Genomic DNA, 26,176 nt, shown 5'->3' with positions numbered 1-26,176 from the left:
ACACTGATGTAATGGTTAGGAATCAAACTGGAGGCTGAATTTACTCCCTGCAGAATCTTAAACTTTAAATGTAAAATAGATACTTGACTATAAAACATAATCTTTCATGAATGAATACTGTAGACACTGGTGTGACAGCAAGCATATATGTGCTCTTTTGATCTTCTGAGGAAAGAAAACGTTGAGAAGCAGGAACCCAAAGGATTTTAGGAGAAAATGAAGGTGAGAAAAGAGCTTAGAGATATTGTTTGAGCACTCTTCCTCTGAATAATCATTCAGATCAGCCTTTGGTGAGAAAGTTCTTTATTGTTGCTGTTCTGTTGTTTCTGAAAGTAAAGGGATGGTCTTAGCATTAAGCTTTTAAGGTGGTTTCAGCCCAGATCAGCAGTCTTAACACATGGAGGCCTTCCTTTTGTCATAGGAATCACATGTAATAGTAATGGTAATTTGATGACCTTGATCTTTTAAACACAGACTTTTTCTATTTTTACCTTGCAAGTAGTAGGAATAATAAAATCCTCAAGCAAAGTAAAAATACTTGCATTTTCCTGCTTTCTTAAGGTATGAAAAGATAAAGTGGGTCTGTATTTTTGTTTCACTTTTTTGTTTGTTTTTCACTTAGTGCTCTGGAGAAATCCAGCGATGAAGAAAAAGCTCACAGGCTTTTCAAAATCAAGCCGTTTGCTTATGTCTGAGGCATTCAGGTTCAGTAGTTTTGTTTCTAGGAGCCAAGCTTGGCCTGTGTGGTGACCACAGCTGCCATATGCATGCTAAGTTCTAGGCTTCCCTTGTGCTCATTTCTCTTTCCAAATCCAGCAGAAAGAACTGTTAAGGAAATGGGATAAAATATTCTAATTTGTGTACTTCTGGAGATGGTCTGTCTTCTTTTTTTTTTTTGATGTTTCAGCTCTCAGTGGCATAAGGAGGGCAGCAGGATGAATTTAAAATTCATACTCTGGTTCCCCATGTCACAGCATAATATGATGCATGAATACAATAAATATCCTTCCCTGGCTGCTGTTATGTTCAGTTTCTGGGATATGCGAGCTCAGATTTTAGTGCAAAATATATCATGGGTGCTATCTGAATCACCATAATAGCTGAGTGCATCAGAAGACTTCTCATTTTAAGTATTAACCATCACAGAAGAGAAACAATGTGTTCTACTGTTTGTTGTAATAGATTGAAATTATTGCTTTTTAAAAGATGCCCCAGGTATCTTGGCTATGGTAGTGCTACTTTAACATAACAGAGTGATGCTTTGTGTGTCCTACATTCAGAATAATGTTTGCAGAAAAATGCTCGAGATTGTATTTGTGTGTCTTTTGATGGCATGTAAACTGTATTATACACTGGGATTGCTTCTTTGAAATTAAAATTCTGTGCTCATGTAGGAGCAGGCCTTTGAGGAATAACAGGAAGAATAGAGGTTGTATTTGAATTTACGATGCTAATGGTGATCATCTGCATTCCTTGGCCAGAGAGTTGCAGATTTTGGAGATTAAAAAAACATTCCAGCATTTTACTGGCATTATAAATAATCACACAGAGATGAAAACGTGCCTTTTCTTGCCAAAAGAATCTAGAAAAGCAGAAGATGGCAGGCCTGGAGGCCCAGAAGAGGCCCTTGATGTTGGCAGCACTGAACGGACTCTCAGTTGCTAGGGTTCCGGTGCCGGAGGACAGCCAGGATGAAGTCGCCAAGGTGCCAATGGATGAGAGGGTAAGATGGAGGTTCATGAAATGATGCTCGTTGCCTTTGTTCCCAGCAGCATGAAGTTTCTAAAATATTAAAATTTGATTTAAAATGTGAAAAAATTTCTCTTGAAAGTTTTCAGAGCCATTAATGGAAAAGGTCTTTACCATACACTGGCGTGATTTTGGATGCTGTCAAAGAGTTAAATGTCTTGAATGTTTACTGAAGTCTGTGAAAATTGAGGCTGCTCAATGTTTCACATGACCATACAATGTCATACAAGATCAAGCTGTAAATCTAATATTTTGTACATTTTTCACTTGATTAGGCAGGCTTTCTGTGGTGATCATCCATAGATACTGTCTTTCATGTTCTGATACAACTAGAGTTCAGTTAATGACTCTAACAGGATTTTTTTAAAAAAAAAAGTTTGCCTCCTGATGTTTGCACATGTGGATATGTGCACATATATAGAATTTTGGAAATTAAAAACAGTTGCTGCCATTAAGATCTGAGACACATATTTGCAAAGAATCTTTCTGGATAGAAGTTTGCAGTCTCGTATTGTCTGGTACACAGACGACAGAACTTAACCTCTGCCTGTGTATGTGGGGTTGTGTTCAATCACAGAAATTACATACTTGCAAGTTAGAGAGTATTTTGACAATGTGGACCACGTCACACTTCTCTCACTATGGTGTTCTTCCTAAAAAGATACATTTAAAATATTCTTACAAGTATCTATTGTGGTGAAATCACATACAAATTCATACTGAACCAGGATTGTATTTAGCATGTGGAGGTGGAATGTAAAAATGTAAAATTGGCTTGTGGTTTCATTCAGTAGAAAGACTGTGTGGTGTTTCCTCAGATAACTGCAGCTGAAAAAAAAAAGCAAGTGGGAATGCTATGGCTGTATATTGAAATTCAAAGAACAGATGGAGGGGTCTTGTGGTATACATTCTTCCGGGAAGAGTTAATAGATTGGTGTTCCTTCCTGTTAAATCTTAGTGCAAAATCTTGAAGAGGAAGTTGGAAGAGGGCATGGTGTTTACAGAATATGAGCAGATTCCAAAGAAAAAGGCAGATGGGATCTTCACCACTGCTGCCTTGCCTGAAAACACTGAGCGCAACCGTATCAGGGAGGTCGTTCCTTATGAAGAGAACCGAGTAGAGCTGGTACCGACCAAAGAAAATAATACAGGCTACATCAATGCGTCACATATAAAGGTAAAAGCTTTCTTGAACTTTGCTTTGCAAATGAAGGTATGCTAATGTTTTCTTTGCATTGCTGAATGCACAGCGGCATTTTCTGTAACTCAAGCTTCTGAAAAAGTAACTCAAGTCAGAATGCATTACTGTACCTGTGTGTCAGCATGGGCATCTTTAAAGTCCCCTATCAACTAACATGTGTGAGTTGATTTAATTGCTAGAGACTGGGAAGTAGTTTGAGGGGCATCCTTACTTTTTTTATGCTCACCTCTGCCAGCTGGTTACAGAATACGTCTGCTGGTTAATGTAGAAAGAGTAGCCATGTTTCTTAAACCTCATGAAAATGTGTTAGATCAGCCCCAATACCTGCAGTGTGATATGGTTGTCGTGGGCCTGTACCTGAAAGAATGAGCAGTCAATATGTGTTCTGATTTATCAGTCCCAATTTTTTAAGTATGCCTTGCTAATGAGATCCCTGTGTCTCTGATAAGATATTGCATTGAACTTCTCTGTTTCAAAATACGTTTTTATCAAGAAATTTCAGATTTCTTGTTAATTCAATGTAGAAATAGTTTAAGATATGATCTGACTGTTACTTACAAATGTGACTGGTTTTAACAGTGAACTGTACTGCAGTGGCTGCAGATGCTTGGTTTTCTTTAAACTTCCAGTACTATATTGCTGTTTTTTGCTCTACCCTGAGAGAAGTAACTCCTCTCCCTCAGATGACAGATTCTCTTGTTGTCAGAGCGAGCTGTCTGCTTTTTCTCATTGTCAAAATCCAAATTCAATAGAAGTAAATCAAAAATAATAAACATAGTATCCTGTTAAATTAATATTTTCCTGGAGTAAAAGCCTTTTAAAAGTTTAAAGAGACTTGCTGGCCAACAGTATTATATCCTGTTGATTCAAAACAATTTCTGAACTGGAATCCTGGCAGTTTATCACTTTTCTACTATGGCCTGGTAGGTAGTAGATACTGAGTTTTTGCATAATCAGATGTTGCTATGATGATGGATTTCTGAGCCCAGAATTCATCTACTTTGTAGGAGGCCAAAAAAAGGATATTCGTAACATAAATTATGCCCACAAAGCAGTACTAGCCAGAAAAAGAATTTTCCTTGGCTAGTTTTGAGTCCACATTTTACCTTGTGTGTCAGTGTTGGACATGCAGGCATCTCACATTGATAGAGCACCCAGGAACATGCACAAATATTTTAGTGCATGACATTGGTCCTTGCCAGTATTTTCCTCTCGCACTCGTAGAGGTGCATCAGAAGCCAAGCAGATGTGCTTTTGCTTAGAAGGTGAAATTGTATCTGCAAAATTTACCTCAGTAGCACAGTGTGTGTGTTTGCAGCCCAATATTCAATTTTTAATATCCTGCAGTTAGGGCATTAAAATGCAGTAAACATTCCAGGCATCCCAATCCCTCCAGACTATTTATGGCCCTTTCATATCATATGCCAGGAGGCTGGATATTTGGACCAGAAGTCAGTAGACAAAGAAAACTCCTATATCATCCTGATAAGGTCCATGCCTGGAGGATTCCAGTTCCCACTGCTCCGCCTGCAAGCCCCACAGTTTCACAGCGTTTCTCTGCTTATTTGTCATTGACTTTTGCTGCTAAGATACAAAGATCATTGTTTATACCAGAGAGAAAAAGCATAATTAAAATTACGGATTAAGCAAAAAAGTTCTTAAGATCACTTCATCTGACTGCTCAGGTCAGGTCAGCATTAACTGGAAAAGCTCAGTATTACCATACCAGCGCTCACGACTGCAGATGAGCATGCAAGCACAAGGCCAGTCTGAGTCCAAGATGCTGGTTAGTGCTGTGCAGTTTATATTCATTCCCACCTAATACAAAAACCTGAGGATTCTGCCTGCTGATGCAGATTTTAAGTCTTGAAGGTTTTAACCATTATTCAAAGAGGAGAATGCTACATAGTATGAAATAAGAAAAATGAGCTGATGTACAGGGTTGAAAACAGTTTTCAATGCAGTGAAAAATTTGTTATCATATAAACACTATGCTAGTTACAGGTATAAAAACCCAAGCATCTCAGCTTCATGAACAGCTATTTGAATAACAAATAAATTGATTCAATTTCTGAAAATGTATTCAAAAACCTCTACCTCAAACATAGTATATGGTTAAACCTGTCAGAGATATTGATTGCTTCTTGTAGCATTCTCCGCCAGCACCTTGATATTTATGGATGTGTCAGTATTTCTGTTGTAAATCATCTTCTCTGGTATTTACAACTTTGTTGCGAGAAGTGGCTCTGGGCTAAGATGTAGAATTGGGTCTTAGCCTGAGAAGGGAAAACATTTTAACTTTCCAAAATAATTAGTTCATCTGGTTTTCCTTTTTGCTGGTAAGCATATTTTCAAACAATATCTGGTAGCTCTAAAGGTGGTTTGGGTTTTTTTACCTAAAATGTTGAAAAAAAATTTTTTTTCTATAAACCTGATGTATAGCAAATTATCTGTCATGAAATAATAATTGTTTTGTAGACAAGAGTGTTGTTTTTTTTAATGGCCTAAGTATGAATTTCTGCCTCAATCAGGTAAATCAAGCAGTGTTTTACACTGGTAAATTCCAAGGTAATGCTGAGTCTGTATAGGGCACTACATAATATATAATGTGTAAATCTGTGTGTTAGTGCTCTAAAAACAATGATGTGTTGTCATGAAAATACACAAATATTTCTATAAGATGTGGTTGGTAATCCAGTTATCTATTGGGAAATAGATTTACATGACTACAGCTTTAGATAATTTCAGATTTCACATGGCATTCAAAAGCTATTTAATATGCTGGATTTACTTTATAGTAGTTTGCAGCTTCTGAACTGAAAAACCCAAGATGAGTGAGGAAGAGTAACTTGAAATGAAGCTTGTCTGGATTGTATCACTACCTGGCAATAGGTCTATCTGAACTTTGTTATGTATACAGTGTGTGGGCATAACTGCATCCTCTGGGGACAGCTTGGCTACATCTTCAACAGAGATCAGAGTAGTAAGAGTCTGTTTAAGAAATTGATTTTTTGCCTGAGTGGAAAATAATTGAGGGAGATCCTAAACAGCAAAAGCCTTTAGGTTTTGTGCAAAATGTTGTTTACATATTCAGGCTTTCTACATTTACTATGTGTTCATTTGCAGCAATACAATGCCTTTTTAATGCACATAAACACTTCCACTGGTGCTTAGTTTTTCTTTCATCTTGGGTCTGCCACCAAACCCAGGGAAGCCAGTCAGCTGCTTATTTGTACTTAAGCCCTGTCATGAACAGGCCTCAAAAATAAAAATATTTTTTTTTCATTTGTGTGATCCAGATGCAGTGGCAAGAAAGTATAGATGACATTTTGGTCAAAGCTTTATGTTTATGGGCATCAAAAGACTTAGAAGCACCAAAGTTTATGTTTTGTCAGATTTGTTCTTAGCAAAAGTATGATTCTTGTTCAAAATTTTGAACAAGAATCGTAAGAACAAAGAATTAAAGGTTTTATTATTGTTCCTTTTGTTTAAAGGGCAGTTCTGGCACAGATACTTCTGAGAAATTGGGCACTGACTCTTTTTTTTTTTTTTTTTTGCCTTACTCCCAGGTTACTGTAGGTGGAGAGGAGTGGCACTACATTGCTACCCAAGGGCCTCTGCCACACACATGCCATGACTTCTGGCAGATGGTGTGGGAACAGGGGGTGAATGTTATAGCCATGGTCACAGCTGAAGAGGTACGTAAAATCACAGAATACAGTTCTTTCTGATGTGAGCAAATCTGTTATCATCACTTCCCACTCCAGTAACCTGCTTTTTCTATCAGCAACCCTTTTTCCTCTTACTCTGTTTGAACATACTCGTGCACTGCTATAATATTATACTTTGTAATTTTCTGATACTCAGTTTGGCAAGTACTACAGTGAAACAAGGAGAAATCACCTTCCCCCTGCTTCACTTCAGTTTGGCCAAACCAAACAAAGATGTTTCCGTTGGAATGTGAGAGCACTGAGCTGCTCCTGGTTAAAATGACACAGACTTCCACCCCATCCAAGGCCAGTTCTGCATACCGTCACTCTTATCAGCTGAAAAGAGCCCAGAAGTTGTTGTTTCCATAGAAGTGTCCATGGTTTAAGAAAAAAAAAAAAAAAAATTTTTATTCATATGCCAAACAAAACAGTTATTTCAATTGTAATCCAAGAACTGTGTGCTATGTTATAAAAAATGGCACACATTGCTAACAAATGCTGTATTTAGCTTTATGCCTGGTTGCTTTTAGCAAACACAGGGAGTGCTATAGTACATCAAGTCACTGTCCAGTTCTCAAGGCCGTTCAACATCAGATACTTACAAGCTGTGGAAGAGAATCTCCTTCCATTTAAAGGAGAGGCTTTCCCAGGAGGAGAATATTTACTGATGTGTTGTAGGCAGTTGCTGGCTTTCACTACAAGCAGGAGTTAGTTCAAGCATTTTACGCTTAGAAATATTATATGGCTGAGGGTTTTAAGTTTTTATGGATATTTTCTTTACTTTGTGGGATGTTCCTTCCTCTTCCATTATTTGAAATAAGAATATTTGGCCTATCTACAGAGTTTTATGCCCTCTGTTTGTAGAGAATTATAATTGCAGGAACTAATTACTTTTTTGTTGTTGTCATTAAGGAGGGAGGAAGAAGTAAAAGTCATCGTTATTGGCCTAAACTGGGCTCTAAGCACAGCTCAGCCACTTATGGGAAGTTCAAGGTGACAACTAAGTTCCGCACAGACTCCGGCTGCTATGCTACTACTGGTCTGAAGGTCAAGCATCTTCTTTCTGGACAAGAGAGGACTGTGTGGCATTTGCAGTATACTGACTGGCCAGACCATGGGTGTCCAGAGGAAGTCCAAGGCTTTTTATGTAAGATTTCATTAACTTGCATGATAAAATACATGAAGGAAAAGGTTGCTTACATTGAATTCAGCTCACTGCACCTAGTTACAGCTGGGATTGATATTAAAAGGTTATTACTGTTGCATACAAAGGCCTCAACTAGGTTGTACTTTGCTGTGTTTTGGAGAAAAAAAAAAAAAAGTTGTATTCCAGAGGTAGGAACTAAGGTGACTGAGGATTTTGGTCCAGAAAGACCTGACATAACAGGAGGAAAAATCAGAGGCAGCTGCAGTGCTAAAGACTCAGGAAATTTTAAATAATAGGATATCTCTGCTGGCTCATCTGTCAGTGTAAGTTATTGCCACTTCCCAGCTACCTAATGAACATAGGAGATATTAGGCTGCCCACAAATGTGATTAGAGAGGTCTGGGTGAGAGAGGTTCAGATGTTAGTGAAATATGGCACAACTCCTCCAGTTTCATAGGAGGCCCTTATTGCTGACAGCCAGCTAGGATTTAGTCGTCCAGAGGCATTGGATTTGTTGCAGAAGAGCAGAGGGCTCCCTCACATATGCAACAGGTCTGAACTCACTGCCGCTCTTCTAACCACATGTACCCAGGCAATGCTAAGGGCCTTCCCAATTAAATACGGTCCTGGTTCATGCATTTCAGAACAAAACAGCCATTATGTTAATCTATAATGAGTTAATAAAGCTTCCTGTTCTTACCAAGTAATAAACACTACCATATCAAGTAATAGGATTCAACCATTATTTAACTAAAGCCATATCTCTGGCACTATAGTAGAGTGTGATGTAGAGCTCTTTATGTTGCCACTGAAGGAGTCTGTACGTGGTGTCCTGATGAACTGGAGATGCCTGCCCTCTTAGTTTCTGAAAACTCTGCAGGTGTAGCAGTGTAGCTCTGTTGCAGCTAAGTCTTCTATCAGCAACTTCAGCCCTGACACAGCTACTGTCCTTTAGTGATCCACTCTCCTTTGCATGGTATAAGCTTGATGTAAATAACATGTCATTCTCTTCCCAGTTCTGCCACCAGGGCAGAAAATAAAAATGACATTTCAGCTTTGGCAAAGGAGTGCCATGGGATATATCTTTAAGGCAAAGCTATTGCCCAACTCCTAGTTTGTTTCATACTTTGTTTCTCCTTCCAATCCCTGTAGCTGTGGTTGGGCATGGCAGTAATTGGAACCTGATTGTCCCCATTTCCTCTGTCCCATTGCCTGCCACCACGTACAGTCCCATTTCACTGTGTGCATTAAAATGCAGCTTTTCTGATGTTGGTATGCCTCCAGCCACAGCCTGCCTGTGTCAAAAGGACTGTTTAGGCTGTGGTGCCATGAGGCCAAGAGTCAGGCAGGAGAGTTTGGCTCAGCTCTCACTTTCCACTCTGAGTGATGGGAAGCTAAGTGTCTAAGAGTTATACATCTTGATATATCTTTCTGTGTGAGGTCCATCATCTTTCTTATCTAGACTATGCTGAAACAATGTTTAGAGGTCAGAGTCGGAGTTGTAATTTATGGTGTGTTTATCTAACCAGGTAAGCATCCACTATGTAAGGTTCTCTGTGCGGTTTGATAGTAAAATTCATTGAACAACACTAGGACAGCCACACAAGACAATTGTTCTTGAGTTATGCACTTCCTAGAAATGGCTTTGGGGAAAATACAGACAGTGAGATTCCAGAAGGGCTTGTAGCTGTTGAGAAACAAACCCTGAGCAGAGAGGTGGGTGAGCTGCTGTCTCCCTCTAGAAGGGAAAGGGAAACAGAGCAGATGGATGCTTGCTTCCCATCTGATATTGGCTTTGACAGGCAGTAGTTTCGATGGGACTTAGCTGTTGTTTTGATCCCAGCCTGTTACTAGCAGGAATTGCTGTAAGTAATGTCTAGAATCATCTGCTGAGGGTACCTGGAGATTTGCAGAGGGGAAAACAGAATTTAATTTTTAAAAAGAACTATTTAATTTAAAGGACCAGACTCCCAAGTAATAATTGACACCCAGCTGGTGCCTGCTGGATTCAGTGCTGTTCACTGCACCCTGGCCAAAATGATTAGTATGTTGTAAAACATGTAAATTATTGCCACTTTGACAAAGAATGACTTTTCCATATTCTTTTTTCCCTGGTTTTTACATTTAGTTATACGGATGTTTTCAACCTTGCCTACATTTTATCTTGCAGCTTACCTGGAGGAGATACAGTCCGTGCGTCGCCATACCAACAGCGTGTTGGACAGCAGCAACAACTGCAACCCTCCTATCGTGGTCCACTGCAGCGCCGGGGTAGGAAGGACCGGAGTGGTTATCCTGACAGAACTGATGATTGGGTGCTTGGAGCATAATGAAGTAAGTCAGCTGCTTTCTCAAGACAAACCCTGAGCTTGCTTCTTGATTAACTAGCTACGTTTCTGGGGTTAAACTTAAAAGGCATGGAAGTGCTTGCTTTCTATTACCTTTGTGAGACAAGGGCCTTAAGGCAGAGATTTTCCATGGCAGGCTACTTGCTGTAGTTTTCCATTGAGTTGATAGTATGCGTTTTTTATTAGTATTAATAAATTCAGAAATGGGGCTTTTTTCTCTCTTTTAAGAGTTTAGTCTAATTTATACCTGTATGTAATTAACAGTCTAGAGAGACAGCATGTTTACAAGGACTACCTGAGAGAAGCTAGAGAATAATGTCAGCTTCCTTGCTCTTTTAATGGAAGAGAGCTCTTTTATGCTCTCTAAATGTACTCCTTTCTCTCTCCTGTATTGTCTATAATTTAATCTGGAACAAAACTTAGCTGTGTCTTAAGAAAAAGGTGTGTGTTATGTTGGGGAATAGGGCTTTAGGAACTGCAGCCAGTATTACAAGCCTAGTCTGGAGTTAAGAATAAGAGCACCAGCACAGAAACCATGTGTAGCAACTTGCTTTTCATCTGTCCTGTGTCACTGGATAACTGTCCAGGAAGAACATCACATCATGAATAACAGTGTGCCACACAGTTCCAACATGATAGTTATTGAAACTGCGAATTTCTGTTGCCAAAGAAACTGCTCAAAGACCAAAACCTCTTGTAGAGATGGGAATGCAGCAAGAGTGACAAATAGACATATATGATCTGCCCCTCCCATTAATCATCCACTGTATGAGTTGCTTGAAATTCAGGGAAGACTGGATGTACACACCTGAAATGCTCACCTACTTTCTGTTACCATAGAGGAGTTACAGATTGGAGCCTTTCTGTGCAAGGCACTATACAAAGTGCAGCTTTCTGGTTGATTCAAAAATGTGAGTCCTAAAGCAGGCAAGTACCAGTGCACTTTTCATCACTATTTTTTCAGAAGTTGATGCAACAAGTAATTTTTTTGTTCCCTACTCTGTTATCCCCCTCCAGCAGCTCGTCGTTCTGTAGTTACAAGGTGGGCTCAGTTCAGCAGAGATGACCCTCCTCCAGCTCTGGTTGGGCCTCAGTAGAGGTGAAGCTGTCCTGTAGATCTGTGACAAGTTACACTTTTTTCCTTTCCTTTTTGTTTGGGGGTGGTGTAGGTGGGGGGAGGAAGGGGAAGGAGGAGCTTGCTGGGGCAGAAGGGACCCACAGGTATGCACTTTGGGGATATGCCAACTGCTCTTCAGTAATCGCTCCTGTGTGGGGCAACAGCTCTGACTCTTGAGCCTGCTTGACCTCTTTCATTACAGACTGGCATCTGGAAGTGTCTGCTTCTGTTTTTCACACAGTAGCTGTGAAATTTCTGCACACTAGAGAAAATCTGGATAGTTACAAGAGCCATACCTGAATTGCTTGTGAGCATCAGTGTAGCTGTGTCTGCTTTATAGTAACCTCTGTATGCTAATGGTGTGCCAGGAGCAAACGCTAACAGTTGTGTAACACATTCTGGCCACCTCAGTTTGTCTGCAGTTTACAGAAGTCACCTATTTGGCAAAGGGTAGCTGAGTAGCAAGTGAAGATAAAGGCAGTACCTCAACATCTGAGCATGGGGATGAGCCTTGACATTCAGAAGGATTTTCATCAACCTCACTAGGAGCTGATGGTAGTGCTAAATAATATAGGATTTCTCTGATGTCCCTTAATTAAAGCATTCTTTTGTCTTGATTAATGGTGAAAATCATCATTAATATTAAAGACAATTTTCCTTAAGGGCTTCATTGCTCTAGATTGTACAAAGTTAATATTTCTGGTTTGTTAAAACCTCATTAAAAAAAAGAATTAAAAATCTTAACAGTGTGTTTTCAGTTTGTGACAGATACTGTATTCTGCACAGAGAGTGTTCTTTTTCATGCATCAGTTTTACTGGTTTATTTTGAAGTAGGATTGTTTGGGTTTTTTTCTGAAATAAAATGATATTACTTAAAATGCAGATTGGTTGATTTCCTCAGAAGTGTTCTAGTAATTAGATGTATTGATGTTAAAATGTTAGCAGTGAACAAAAAGAAAGGGGAGGAAGGTTGAAACTTCTGATACAACTCATCTTGGAAAGTCTGGAACCAAAACCAGCACTCTTGAGTCTGAGGTTTCAGGTTTAGGTAAAAAGCCATGTTTAATCAACTTCTATACAGCTTCAGTCACTGTCGCTTCTGGGCAATTGCTGGTTGAGTTTAAAGCTGTGTTATCTCACTGCAGGGGTACAGTTTCAGTAACTTGCTCTAAAGTAATATGTCACATCATTACATCCTTACTGCTGTAGACATGTAGAACAAGTAAGTAATTGAGATCCTGCTCTACTAACTTCTAGTTCAGACTTGGCACTGGGACATTAAATCATGATTGCAGGTGCAGTGTACTTTCATAGGGGAGATCTTTTAGTTTGAAAGTCAGAAATTAGTAGTGGTTTTGTTCTTTTTGCAAATGCTACCTTAGCAAATCATTCCATGTCTTTTTTTGACATGTATGTTGTGGTGAAGGGTGAGTTTGAAGATTCTGCTTACCTGGAGTAAAATGCTAAGTTGACTACAAATAACAAGATCAAATAGGCAGGATGGGTTTTTCTTTCATTTCTGAGGTAGGTCAAGGCCTAATTCATTCTGAGGAGGTGCACAGATCACTGTGTGCCCAGTAAAAATCAATGAGCTGTCAAGCACCGCACTGCTGAGAGAGGAACATGCTGTGCAGGTCAAAGCTGGCCTGCATTTTTGTTGCAGTTGCTCAGGTGAGATCAGGTTCTGCGTGACTCTGCTCAGCAATGACTGCGTGGCTTTTGTAAGCATTCGAGTCCATGGGGAGGCTTTCTCTGAGTTATCAGAGTTAACTGGAAAGAGCTTATGTTTTCCTTTGTGCATGTCTGAAAATAATATGACATTACTCATCACAAACCTTTACGCTTGTTGAGTCTCTAGAGACGTCCTTTTATAACGCCTTGTCAGAGTATGTGGCAGAATATTTAGCCTTGTGAAAGTGATAGTCTATGAGTTAGGGCTTGCTTACTTGGAATGAAGATCCTGAGTTTTTTTATGTATGGACAGAAATGGAGATGCAGTGTGATTGTTTTAAACTTTCCAGAAAACTTCCAGTGTGCATGGAAGCAGACTCCATGGTCAGTTGCGCCTCCAAGGGTTAGCATAATCTTAATTTGTTTCTCTGTCTATTTGTTGAGGCATCATGCTTGTAACGTTTCTCATCTCAGCCAAAAGACTTGCGAAGGTCCTTTTTAGGTTTCTGGAATGGCAAACTGGCATTGCCTTTTGCCTGATAGTGACTGTTCTTCAGTTTTATATCCTGAACTTTTTAAGAGCTTCCTCAAAAATAGCATAGATCTTAGTGTTTGCATTTACTGCTGCAATAGAAAATTTGTATCCCTCATCTTGGGTCATATTACATGTTCTTTGAATTTGAGCCTGGCAGGTTGAGCTTCATGGCTCAGTGACTTCTGAATAGCTCCTTGTGTACCTGTTGTAACAGATAAAACACAACAACAACAAAAAAATCCTAAGTTTTTTGCTCCTTAAATGCTGGAGATACAATGGTAACACCTAGTGAAATTTGCTGTGATTTCTAACGCTTTACCTCATGGATCTCTGTTTCACACAACTCATTGTTTTTAATTTGGACCATTATAGGGTGCCTGTGTCCCAGTGTGCTCAATGGGATCAGGGATGTACTTTCACAGTGTATGTCCTTTCCTTATCCATCCCCACTTACTGGGATTTAGTTCTTGTTGCAGAGCATTTTCAGGGCACGTGAGTGAATTTCTTTTGGAGGAAACTAAGCTGGAAGATGCCTTCTTGGAGAACACCTAACACGTCCCAGCTGCTAGTGGGCATTCATTGAATGGCAACGAACCAATGCTGGCCTGAAGTGTGCAAAACATGTATTGTGGATACTGGGTCCTTGCTTCACTTTATAGATGTGTTTCTTCTGGAGCGTTATTTACTGGCATAGACTGGCTTTGGGAGCTCAGGTGTCAGAGTTGCTGGATCTTTTGGTGACCTGTGAGTTCCCTTCCCTTTTACTGGAAGGATCAATATATTTGTCTGCACTTTTGATTTTGTACAAAGAACCTCTCTTCTTACGATCCCGATGCCTGCTTGCCATTTGAAAAATCTCTCAGATCCTCCCTCTATGAATAAGTCTGACGATGGATCAGAGCATAGTATGCAAGTGGCCATGGGGCCTGTTGACACACTCAGTGGTAGAGTCTGAACTGAGCAATTAAATCTTGGCTGTTTAAGTTTTGTATTAGACCTTCCTGATATATCTAGCCTTTAACCTGAGATAATATGATCTACTTGGTTTATTTTACTAAGTTGAAAATAGGTATGTTGAAGCAGAAAAAACTCCAAAGAGAAGCAGCCCTTTATTAATGTGCTCAGTTGATGATCCATTGAAAGGTAAGCAGTGGTATGCAACTGGAAGACAAGTCTTTGGTCATCTGTCCATTTACATCAGTCCAGAAATTCCTGTAAGCTTCAGTGGGAGAAGCATTGGATATGCGGTAACCTGCATATGCTACTGTAATACTCCTTGAAATGAATCCAACCTAAATCATTCTATGATTCTATGAAAGTTGTTGGGGGAAAAAAAAAAAAAGTAGTATTTCACTACAGTTGGTTGTAGCTCATTACATTGTATAACTGCAATACAGTTCCCTGTGTCAGATAACTGATATTTTAGACAATGATTGATTGATTTAATGAACCTACATCCTTATGCTTTTTTTTCCTCCTTTGCTTTACAGAAAGTGGATGTTCCTGTGATGCTGAGACACCTGCGGGAGCAGAGAATGTTTATGATCCAGACCATAGCCCAGTACAAGTTTTCCTATCAAGTGCTCATCCAGTTCCTGCAAAACTCCAGACTTATTTAATCTTTTCAAGCATCCCAGACCCAGCTTTGTGGATCTGACTGAACCTTACTGATGAACAAGTGGAACTGCCTTGACAACACTGTGTGCATATGTTGCGCTTTTTAAAGTTGTCTTGAAAGTAAGGAATGATTGTTCTTTATTAGAGTCTCCCATGGATTATTTTATACGAGATATAATTTATTTTTCTTGGAATAACTTGTGAATTACTTTAATAACTTGTAAAACTTATAGTGACCTTCAAATTGAACCACATTTGACATGACTGGTCTGCATTGTAACATATCCGTAAGGAAAGCAATCCTTTGTAAAGGTAGTTTACTGGCTTCTACTTTGTTACACAGTTTCTGAAATGAACAGTTATTTGGCAGTGGGCTTTTCTCACATAAGAACATTTTAGACCCAGATATGTGGCTTCCATGGTAAAAACAAAGACCTGCTAGATGTCAGCTCCAGCTCTGTACAAGTGGAAGCTTGAAGGAACACAGTTCTGGAGCAGGGAGATCTGAGCCTCTGCACATGCAGCAGGGCATGTTACAGAGAGCTCACACACAGGCCGTTGTGAGGGCAGAGAGTTTTGGGTACTTAAACTGTTCAAATTCCACAAGAATTACAGTTTTAGATTAGTCCTAGAAAAAGCAATATCGGATCTTTTAAACAAGGACTTTGCTACTGTCTGCAATCCTTGAAGGGATTCGTAAGAGTTGTTGAAGCAGTACAGGGTGAAGTGCAGTGACCCAGAGCAGGCTGGTCAGTGAATGAGTCTTTCTGGTAACTGGTGGACTGTGGGCTGAACGGTGGAGAAATTTCAACTAAATGCAGCTGAAAAAAACTCAAATCAAGCACCATCTCATGAATTACATGGGAAGTTTTACTGCCTTGAGGCTCATCTCCTGTAGAAATGAAGTCTCATTTAGGTTAGGCATCTCCAGTTGCCTTAGTTTCACGAGTGAACTATCAGCTTCTGCGCTGTAATCCTTTTACTTTTCGAGTCATTTGAACTTCGTCAAAATGATTGATATGGTCTTTCCTCTGTATCTGAGATCTCCAAACACTGACCCTTGAGAGCTTTAACTCAGCCTGCCTTAATTCTTCCTCCATCAAAGTCTTGTAGTTTATGAACATATGGAGCAGTCTTCCTTTTGGTACTGGCAAACCTCACTTTGTTAGGGTGTTTTTTTGTATTAAGTTGCACAGACCATCTCTCTCCTCTGGTCACTTTGGATTCTCCCTCCTATTTATTATTACTATTTTCTCCTGGTAGTGTTCAGGGATTCCAGGGATTAGGAGGATGATGTATAAATAAATAAAGGAAAAATGGTCCTTGCCTGAAGTTTACAATTAGAACAGAAAAGGGAAACAAACCTCCTCTGCTGCATAACTAGATTTTTAACTGGCTTGCCCTAGGCCAACAGTAAAATATGTGACAGAGCTAAGAAAAAATCCATGTGTCCTCTAAGTATCTCGGCAGTTAAACCTGTCCTCCTCTCTCTTCCTCACCCTCTGTCCCTCAGCATTGGCTAGCTGTTTTGCACAACTTAGTCCATATCCCTCTTTCCAAACCATTTCACTGGAGTAAAGCACGTTATGAATTGCCTCACAGTCTGTGCATGGTAGCATTTACTTACAATTATTTAGAAGCAATACTAACTGTACTTTTAAAAAGATTTTAAAAGGGGGGGGGGGAGCACTCTTTAGCACATTGTGGTGGGACTCCCACACTGTTATTTCTGGTGTAAGAAATGGAAAGTTCCTGCACTGATGTCGTTCCCCTCCTCACACTGACTCTTCTTGCCATGTCTGCATGCTGCCACCCTCCTGTAGGCTGTCCAGCACTGCTTCATCTTGGCAGTCCTGTCGGGTCGCTAGAGAATGGATCAGGCTGAGAGGAGCCTTGGAGGCCTCTGGTCCCAGCACTGCTCACCCCACAGCTTATCCAGGGTCATATCCAGTTTCAAAAATCTCCAAGGGTGGAGATTTCGTAGCCTCCTGGGACACGTGATGCAATGCAGTTACTCTGTCATGGTGAAATTATCTTTCATGGTATCCCGTTCCTAGTTAAATTAATCTTGTAGTCCCATCACTGCTTTTCTGTTGCACCCCCACCTCTGACCCCTGGTCAGTACACAAAGGCCTATCTATGCCTACAAGCACTCTCAGCTTCAACACTAAAGGGACCTACACATCTACCTTTCCCTAAAATCAGTGGGAGCTTAAGCTAATGCTCTGTACCAGAACGTTTCTTAAATGTATTTAAAACTGCGCTGTGTCAATTTGGTGCCCTGCAGTACAGGCTTGACAAGGTGACAAGGATCCTGGTGGAGACTTCTAGCTACCAACAAATGGTGAGGAGTTATTTAGCTGTAATATCTTGACCATGTTCGTTTTAGGGATCAGTTAAGTTTTCAGTCAACTTCAGTTTTCCTCTAATTTCTTCTGCCAGTGCCAACATATCTCTTGTTAAATTAGCAGCAACCATTTAAAGTCTTTTCAGCAGCATCTGCATGATAATTGCACTGAGATGCTTTATATCTGGGAAACAAGCCAAGGAATAAACCTTGAAGCAAAGTGTATTAAATTAGTTATCTCGTTATAACTTTTTGAATAATTTCCTAATGATGAATTAAATTTGAACTCAGGGCTGTCAAGTCCCATTGCTCTACTTGGATGTGAGAAGTAGAAAATCAGGAGGGAGAAGAATCTGTTCCTATGTCGTCTTATTCAGCTCTTCTCAGCTGAAATGTATGCTTCTGTTTCTACAGTAAGCACAGGAAAGTTATCGCATAAGAGAATGTAAAGAGCTATGCTTGAAAGGAAGAAAATTAAGCACATGTTTTTTCTGTAAAGATGGATCATAGGTGTCTTAGAAAAATATTAATTACAAAATGGCACCAAAAATCCTTTCCACATTAAGTCAGTGCCTATTAATGAGCCAAGTAAGTGGCTATGTAGTAAACAGTCATTTCCAATTAACTCCTAATGTGGCTGGTATGGTAGATAGAGGCCAATGTGACTCACTTTTTCCCTTTCATTGTCAAAGAATGGTAATTTTAAACTTTTCCTTTCATCTGACTTCAATGTATTCTTTCCTACTAGATTTTATCTTGCCTAGATTTGCTAATATCATAAGTGAACTGGGCTGGTGCATGTCTTCAGAGGTTCTTTTCCATCCCAGCTTGCAACCAAACCTCAGCATGCCAATGTTTTATGATTGAAATGTGATACAGTTTTGTAGGGGAAAAACTGAACCTTCTGACTTTGAACCTGTTGTAGTTTTAGCAGACTGAAATTGCTTGGACAGTATTTCCTAACCTTTAGGGAGTGACAGGAAAATGCATTTTGCATCCAATTTTATTAGTCACAGCAGGAATGAATGCATGAGACTTAAAGCAACAGTACTGTTTAGTTTGTCCCACAGATTTTAAACAGCAGAATCCTTAAGTAAAGGAGGAGGACAGTTTGGAGTTACTATATGTTGTGTTGCATGGGTTTTTTTAACATCAAAGCATGACAGTGGGTAGGTTCTAAGAGACCTGTTTCATTCATCTGGGCTAAAGTCTGGATTGAAAATCTCACAAAGATGCATCAATGGTCAATGAACAGAGCTGCACCTTAAGAAGTCTGAGACAAGCAGTCTCCTCCCAAGGCACCCATGTTGTTGTCTGGCATGTTCGGCCAATGCTTACTGACTTTCTAAGAGAGAACTTGGAGTGGATGAGGAAGTCCAACTTGGGAATCCATTATGTATGTTTTCTTTTTTGTGCACTCTTCACCTGTATTTTACACCTTTTTTTTTTTTTTCCCCTTTAAACTCATACCAATGATAGAATTGAGGTTGTTGGCATCAAATTTTTGGTTAAATTTATGGTCTGAACATTTCATGCCTAACATTGTCCAATCAGGGATGGGAGAGATGACAGCTGAGTTCTGACACTGCTCAGTGCTGTGGGCATCCTGTTTCCTACCCAGGCTGCACTGGGTGATGGTGGCATTAGCTGCTCAGGTCCTACATGTTCCAGCTCCTCCACAGGCTGCTTTGGCACCTCTTGTCCTTGATTACCTGAGGAAAGGTGAAGCTTGTTCTACAAACTTTCTCCTCTATAGGGACCCTAAATGCTCAGCCCTATTGGCAATACCTTTTCCCTAAACTAGTTTCAGCTGACAGGAGACACATCTGTGAGAACTTAAACCTATTACTAATGCAGTTCTTTTTATAAAAGTATACTGAAGGACATTTCTGTTCCACTTATTTAAATCAGTTGCCTCAGCTACAAATATTATTAAATATTTGCATGATTTCAAGACCTTCTTTTAAAAATTACTTTCTTGTAAACAGAGAGAAATGCAAGTGGCAAAACATAGGTTGGAAAAGAGTCTCACTGCTTCTTCAAGAGATGGTCATTTTAAGCTAATACATTATCTTTTTTCTCCAATACCTGTTATGTCTGTGTAGCCCACAAGCAACTCTAAAATAAATGCTGATGGGCAACCTCAGATAGAGCACACAATTCTGTGGGGAAAATTCAGCAGCTGCTGACTCTGTTGCATTCTCAACAGCTGACTTCCCACCAGTCTCTGGGGCCGACATGACAACTAAATTAGCTCTTGTCAGTCTTGCTAACACTTTCTGAACTGTGTGCTCAGAAAATGGAAGCACTGGTATGGCTGATATCTGCTATAGCAGCTCTCATGCATCATTGAGAGGTCAGAATTAAATTTTGCTGCTTGTCTGCATGGAAAATAATGCTTTACAGCCAGACAGCTAGAGTGGCACCCACTGCATGACATAAAAGACATCGTATTGAAGGAGCAAATACCAGAATTGACCTTGAAAGGGAAGCACTGCATAAAAACATCATTTGGCCACCCCCTCTACAAAACTGGATATAAATCAGCTGATGTATAGTCCAAAACATATGCAATTTGGAGATGGGTTTTGATGCTAACAAGAGAAAGGTTGCAAGTTGAAAACCCCAAGGGCAATTGTCTCCAGCTCATTCTTAGCCTTCTAGAGAGATTTTCTTGTAGAATCTGGTGCTATGGTAACTACAGATGCCATCTGAGGCTTTAGAGAGGATGTTGTACATGTAGCTGCATGCAGTCTTGTCTTGCAGGGACTGTGACTTGAGGAAGGTAACAGCTGGCTGCTGGGCAAACACCACAAGATGGAGGTCTTAACTATAGATAAACTATTAGATTGTGAAACAAAACATTTAGTGCATAGTGGTGTGTGTTTACTTTTAATATTTATATAACTTTGTCAGTGTTTTTGGAGCATCTTAGACTACAAGTCCATTGGTTCCTCTCAGCCATTTTTTGGCTGGTGTTTCTTTGAAGTTTTGTTGCCTGTGCTTTATGTGTACTCTCACTGAGAGCTTCCTACAGGCTACAACAGCAGGACTTTGCCTTTGGAAGGTGAACTGGAAGTCAGCTGTAAAAAAGCAGTTTTCACTGAGGAATCCCAGCACAATTTAACAGCAAGGGAAAGATGGATCCCTGCAATGAATACAGTTCCTAATAGTTTTAGTCTTCCAACTCACCTGGGTAAGGACTCAGTGTTTTGGATGCTCAGCTCCGGGTGTTTCAGGGGCAGTGTCCCCTGATTAGGCAGGCAGGAATAAAAGACAAAGGCTTCCCACAAGCTACTTCCATGGCACCTGTCTTGGACAGTGGCTGGCAGTTGACACCTAAGGAAGAATTATGAATGTGTCTGGAAGAGGGTGCTCAGCCCCTCTAGCCCACCTGGCAACCAGTCCTTTAGCGACTTCTGGAGGCAAAAGTTATATCCTGCTCACTGTGTTTAATAACTACTGATTCATCTTCCATGAATTACATTACCTTTTCTTTAGAACCCATTTATTCCTTTAGCCTTCACAATGTCCTGTGGTGGTGAGTCCTACAATTTAATTATGCGTTATGTCTGTAAGAACTTCCTTTTTGTGTATGTTAAAAAGAAGTACCTTTTTTGCTGCTATTCAATCTTTTTAAAAGAAAACAAATCTTTAGTGCCAGAAATGCTGTTAATAGGGTGTTTATCCTGTTGAGATTGCTCCATATGGAAAATGTGTTTTCCTTGTTCGTAAAGTACCTTTTTTTTTGGCTATTTTACAAAGGAAGAAAGTTTACACATGCAGATGACTGTAATATTCCCATGTATAATTGTGTGGGACATGCATTAAATGAAATAACATGTCTAAGTAAGTTTTATGTCACTGGATTTTACTCTCCTGTTTTACTTCAGTATTTTGATGCTTCCTGTTTTATTTGTTCTGTAATTCTGTACACAACAGTTTAGCACAAAACAGTGATCTGAATCTCACAACCTCATTGTATGTACACATTTTATAGAGACATGAGACATCAGTTATATGCTCTTCCTGCTCCCTGCTCCCTCCTGTTAGGGCTGAATGGCAAAACTACTCTATGCTATTGAAAGCCTTTACAAAAAAAAAAAAAAAAATCTATGCATGCTATTTTATATTCTAATGTATTATTCATATCAGTACATAAGCTTATGCTTGTCAGTTTTATCTTGTGTATAGAACTGATTACTTTTGACAGTATTTTTGCACTGTTTCTTTTCTTTCTCTTTTTATAAAATTCTATTCAGCATTAATTGACTGCAATAATTTTTTACCCCTTTCACTGCCTTTGTGTAAATAGTTTCTTATATGCTTTTGCAAATATGAGAATGTCTTCAGTCACTAAGGTTTTTTTTTGGTAAGGCTGTCCTTCATATTCACAGTATACAATAAACCATTTTTTTTCAAGGAAAACTATGCTTGTGTGTTTTCCTCTACCAGCTTCATGTTTTGTATTTACACCTACTGTGCTGGTGTTAATTTCCTGTGTTAAACTGACAGGTAGAGCCAGGGCCACAGTTGTGTAAACAGTAGTCCAGGTTCACATGAACAAGGTTCCTATCACTGCTCAGGCTAGGCTAATCCTGCTCCTTAGTGCTGAAATAGAGTCTGGGCTCTGGACAGATTGTCTGAAATGAAGGTGCTGTTTCCCTGGACAAGAGTTTAATGACAAGATAAGGTCAGTTGGTGCCTTCATGCTAGGCTGGGCTGTAGTTAAGGGGCCCTGGCTTTCTGGAATCTTGAGATCTGGTGCAGTTTTATGTATTCCAGCAACAACTGCCAGTTAGAGAGCAATGAAAGCTTTCAGCAAAATGAGCTGACAAACCCTTGTTCTCTAGCAGTTTTATTTCCAGAGCAGTGCTTACAAGAAAAAAATATATGATTAAGTTCTTAATGCTGATGTGTCCTCTTTCCACTCTCATCCTACTTTATAAGCAGTGGAAGCAGTAAGGAATGGTCATGCAGTTTTATTGTGCAATGTATTTTAACTTCAGTGCTGGAATTACACAGCCACACTCTCTTCTCTTCCTTCCCCATCCTTAAAAGCAATCTCCTACCATTGATCTAAATGGAGAAAAAAACACCCTCTAGTCTTATTATATAGGGGCAGAGAAAGCCCAGTACTGGATTTTTCCCTCGGAAAACATTCTTGTTCCTCTATTAAAAGCAATTGCTAACATGTTAATAGAATAGTTTCAATCCACAGGAGGGAAAGGTTTTGCTATAAGGAAATATGAGCTCTCCTCTGCAATAAATTCACTTCAACTTGTAAAGGGGATTAAAAAGCCAGAAGTTGCATGGTTCGCATCTTGTGCAAGCCTTCAAGCCCTGTGGTAGGTGCCAATGTTCTCTGTATGAGGCATGCTGAGCTCTAGGTCCTTACAGCAGTGAATCCCTCCTCAGCCAGGAGATTCACTGGCTGAGGGAACAGTGGTAGCCTTCCTGCACAATGCATTGAATTCATCACCCCCCTTTCCCTCAGCTAAGCCACTGCAAACAAAATTATTTGTGAAAAGAGGAATTCGATATTAAACCACCACAAGAAAAAGTACAGCTTTTGCTAATTAATTTGTCAGATTAAATAAAACAACTTGGGCAAAAGTAGATGTCAGAAAACTACAGCACCCATGGAGGTATACCAGTGGAATAAAGAGGGGTCAAAACCACTTTATTTACTTTACACAAATAAGATACACATTGGAATCCATAAAGAAAAAAATGACCGTTTTTGCACATGAGCTGTCAAAACGCATAACCTTTAAGAAATCATGAACATTTCCTTAAAAAAAAAGAAAGAAAAAAGGCAACTGTAGATGTGTGGAAACTAGGAACATTTTGCAAGGCCTAAGTGTGTTTGTCATTCCAATTATAGGACAGAACTGTGTTCATACTCTACCGCTTTTCAAAGCACTCCTGAAGGTTTCCATAACAAGGCTTTTTAAATAAAGGTTTGAAGGATTGCATAGATTCAAAGGCTCAGTGGTCCTCTAATTCCTTTTTGATCTCTGAAATGTATGGATGATCTTTCCCATGTGCTACTTCCATGATGGCAATTGCCTATGAAAAGAAAAAATATTCACACAATTGATTCATATATAACACCAGGCTATAAATACTCTCTTTAGAGGTTTGAAGCAGTCTGACACCTCTAGCTACTTTTTGTCCCCTTGTAGTCATAAACCCAGTAGGTAATAAAATGAAATTCAAAACTAAGTAATAAAGGTTTTACATTCAGAGAATACACCTTTCATCTTAAAGGATCCCAAAGCACCTTTCAAAATTATATTCCTGACAAAACTACTTTGAATGCAACCAGCTCCAGGACAGAAAACTGCAAGTGGGGTGGGTAATATTCTGGCAGAGGACTTAACCAGTATCAGACAGAGCTCTGTTCCTTATCAATTTGTCCTTCAGCTGTCTGACGAGCAGGCCTACTGCAGAAGTTACATTAAGGCACTTTAGACTTGATTTTGTAAACCTTCCACTGGTTCCAGAGGCTACCAATGAAGGAAGCAATTGTTTAGGTAACCACTGAGGCAAAAGCAGGATCTTGTCAGATTTGGACAGACGCTGCTGTGCCTGACTGCCTTTTCACCTACAGCCTGCTCTGGCCCTAAGAGTGAATGCATCCGGCAGCCAAACCCACTGACTTGCAGTTTCCTGCCACTATCCCCATGGCATTGCAGAGTGGGTGTCGAGGCAAGATTTCCACTTCAGGAAAGGATAGCAGTGGCCCCAAACATGTAATAAAAGGCAGCAGTAGGTAGGGCTGAAAGAAGCAAATTCGTGTAAGTCTGAGAATATTTAAAGACCACAGTGCTGAGACAAAGCAAGGAATTGCAGCATCCTAGTCCTCAGAGCATTTAGTCATTTTCTACTCAGTAAACTTTTATGGAATTATGCTCTTATGTTTCTTAAGTTAGTACAACAAGGGCCTTTGGTTCCACCTCAGCAGCAGTGCAAAATGACTCTCTTCCCCCTCCTTCCCAAAAGAAGAAAGGAGGGCCTTCTGGACAAACTGACAGAGAACAATGGTTTTGTTTTTCCACTAAATCCCAAACATCAGGGGCTGGGATAACTTTGGACAGTTCCTGTAGGCAGTTTTTGGAAGTGAGTCATTAGAAAGTGTTTGTGTTAGGAAGCTAACTACGCCAACAAATCTACCTACAGTTCCCAACCCCCCATCCCAGGTTCCTACTGGCACAAATCCCAGTTTTAGTCAAAGCTTTAACACCACAGCAAAGGAAACCCCATGCTAATTTTAAACTAGCTAACAATTAAATTTTAGAGCATATATTCTTGTAGTATTTTTCACCATGGCTGGATGGCTCTGTTATTACTGGCTAAAAACTTGCCAGCATCTAAAAAGGAGGAAAAAAATCATGACATTCCACACCAAGTCATTATATGCTACAGTAGTCACTGATGCTTAAGAAACTAAAATACACTTCTGTCCAACAACAATAGGGGAAGAATGTCAAGAAACATGGTACAGACTAATAACTAGAAGAATAAAAAACCTAAAGAATAAGGAACAGACTAATAAAAAGGGGTGAAGAAAAATGTAAACCCAAATGCTGTATTTGCCAATTTCAGCCTTACCAGATGCACTGAATTCCCTTCAGCTATTTAAAAATCAATTGGTTCCAGAACAAATAACTACCAAAAACATGCCTAGTTTAATTTGGATATAGAAATCACCGACTTCAATGAAACACTATGTGCCTTTTATAAGAGCATTTTTTTCTGTCCTTAGCTAGCAAGCAAGGAGAAGCTTCATTTACACTAGTTCAGCTCTAGCTCAGTGAAGAATGTATAGCACATGTTTTAAGCATAATGCTCACTCCAGCTGCTGCAGTAAAGTCCACCATGAAAAGGTAAGACCCCTTGTATGCAAGAACAGACCTATACTCCATCTTTGGAAAAATCAAAACTGAGCCAAAAATCCAGTAACCAAATATATTAACACATGGTGCATTTCCTACCAAGCCAGGCTTACTAACAGAGAAGCACGTAGTGTTTTAATGATCCCATGCCTGACTGGTATTATTAATGAAGAAACCAGGAAATAAATACCCTCTTCAGAGCTTTAACTCCAGCCATTCTGTTCTCCAGTGCCATATACAGTCTCCCTAATTTCAGCCACATGGAGGCAACATTCAGTGAATAGGAGGGATAATGTTTACTGCAAGAGAGAAAGAAATTCAGCTTTATCAAACCTGGCAGTTTCATCACATTTTCCCAGCCCCCGTCCCCCTCTCTGGGGGCAAGAAGCTGCCTCTCATTGCCCCTGCCCATTCACTGCTCATCCCCTCTGCCACAACTGCCAAGACTCAGTGCCAATTGTGTCTGGGATGGGGACGCCTGTCAATTGGGAATTGAACTGAAACTACCATATGCCTCTGAACAGCTGTCAGATGGCAATGACTTTCTGCCACTAGTTTTAATCTAGCCAGCTACAGAAAGAGACTGCATTGTTATGAGTTTTTGGAGCCACCCTATACCCGCAGAAGTAACTCTGCCTATTCCACAATAGTTGGTCTTTAATGGAAAGCGAGGGGCCCTCAGCAGCGTGGACAGCACACATGCCATTCTGTACTCGCACACACTGAGCTAGCGGAGTCCGGTTCAGCAGAGCTGACCTGGAATGCCAGGCTCGGTGCCAGAGGAGCTGGGCAAGTCCCAGGGAAGATAAATAGTACTGAGCCCCCGGGGGGGG

At 39.9% G+C, this 26,176-nt stretch overlaps 2 protein-coding genes across 3 annotated transcripts in view; one reads left to right on the top strand and one right to left on the bottom strand.

Annotated features, from left to right (window-relative positions):
- Positions 1-22,538, top strand: part of PTPN14 (protein tyrosine phosphatase, non-receptor type 14) — a 122,049-nt gene extending 99,511 nt beyond the window's left edge. Inside the window, exons 14-19 of the mRNA XM_026846147.1 lie at positions 1,580-1,723; positions 2,708-2,926; positions 6,520-6,648; positions 7,573-7,807; positions 9,978-10,141; positions 14,969-22,538. Of these exons, the coding sequence (XP_026701948.1) occupies positions 1,580-1,723; positions 2,708-2,926; positions 6,520-6,648; positions 7,573-7,807; positions 9,978-10,141; positions 14,969-15,097 (1,020 nt within the window). The 3' untranslated portion in view covers positions 15,098-22,538. The remainder of the gene's footprint in view (positions 1-1,579; positions 1,724-2,707; positions 2,927-6,519; positions 6,649-7,572; positions 7,808-9,977; positions 10,142-14,968) is intronic.
- SMYD2 (SET and MYND domain containing 2) overlaps positions 21,521-26,176 on the bottom strand; it is a 29,568-nt gene continuing 24,912 nt past the window's right edge. Inside the window, exons 10-11 of one of the 2 annotated variants that reach the window (XM_026846148.1) lie at positions 25,534-25,642; positions 21,521-23,514 (exon numbers count right to left, since the gene is read on the bottom strand). In XM_026846148.1, coding sequence (XP_026701949.1) covers positions 23,434-23,514; positions 25,534-25,642 — 190 coding nt within the window. In that variant the 3' untranslated portion in view covers positions 21,521-23,433. The remainder of the gene's footprint in view (positions 23,515-25,533; positions 25,643-26,176) is intronic. The other variant, XM_026846149.1, reaches the window with a different exon arrangement.

The sequence above is a fragment of the Athene cunicularia genome (assembly GCF_003259725.1).
Source record: "Athene cunicularia isolate RWA chromosome 3 unlocalized genomic scaffold, athCun1 chr3_part1, whole genome shotgun sequence".
NCBI lineage: Eukaryota > Metazoa > Chordata > Aves > Strigiformes > Strigidae > Athene > Athene cunicularia.
Note: the sequence above shows the minus strand (reverse complement) of the source record. Positions and strands in the feature narration are given on the sequence as shown.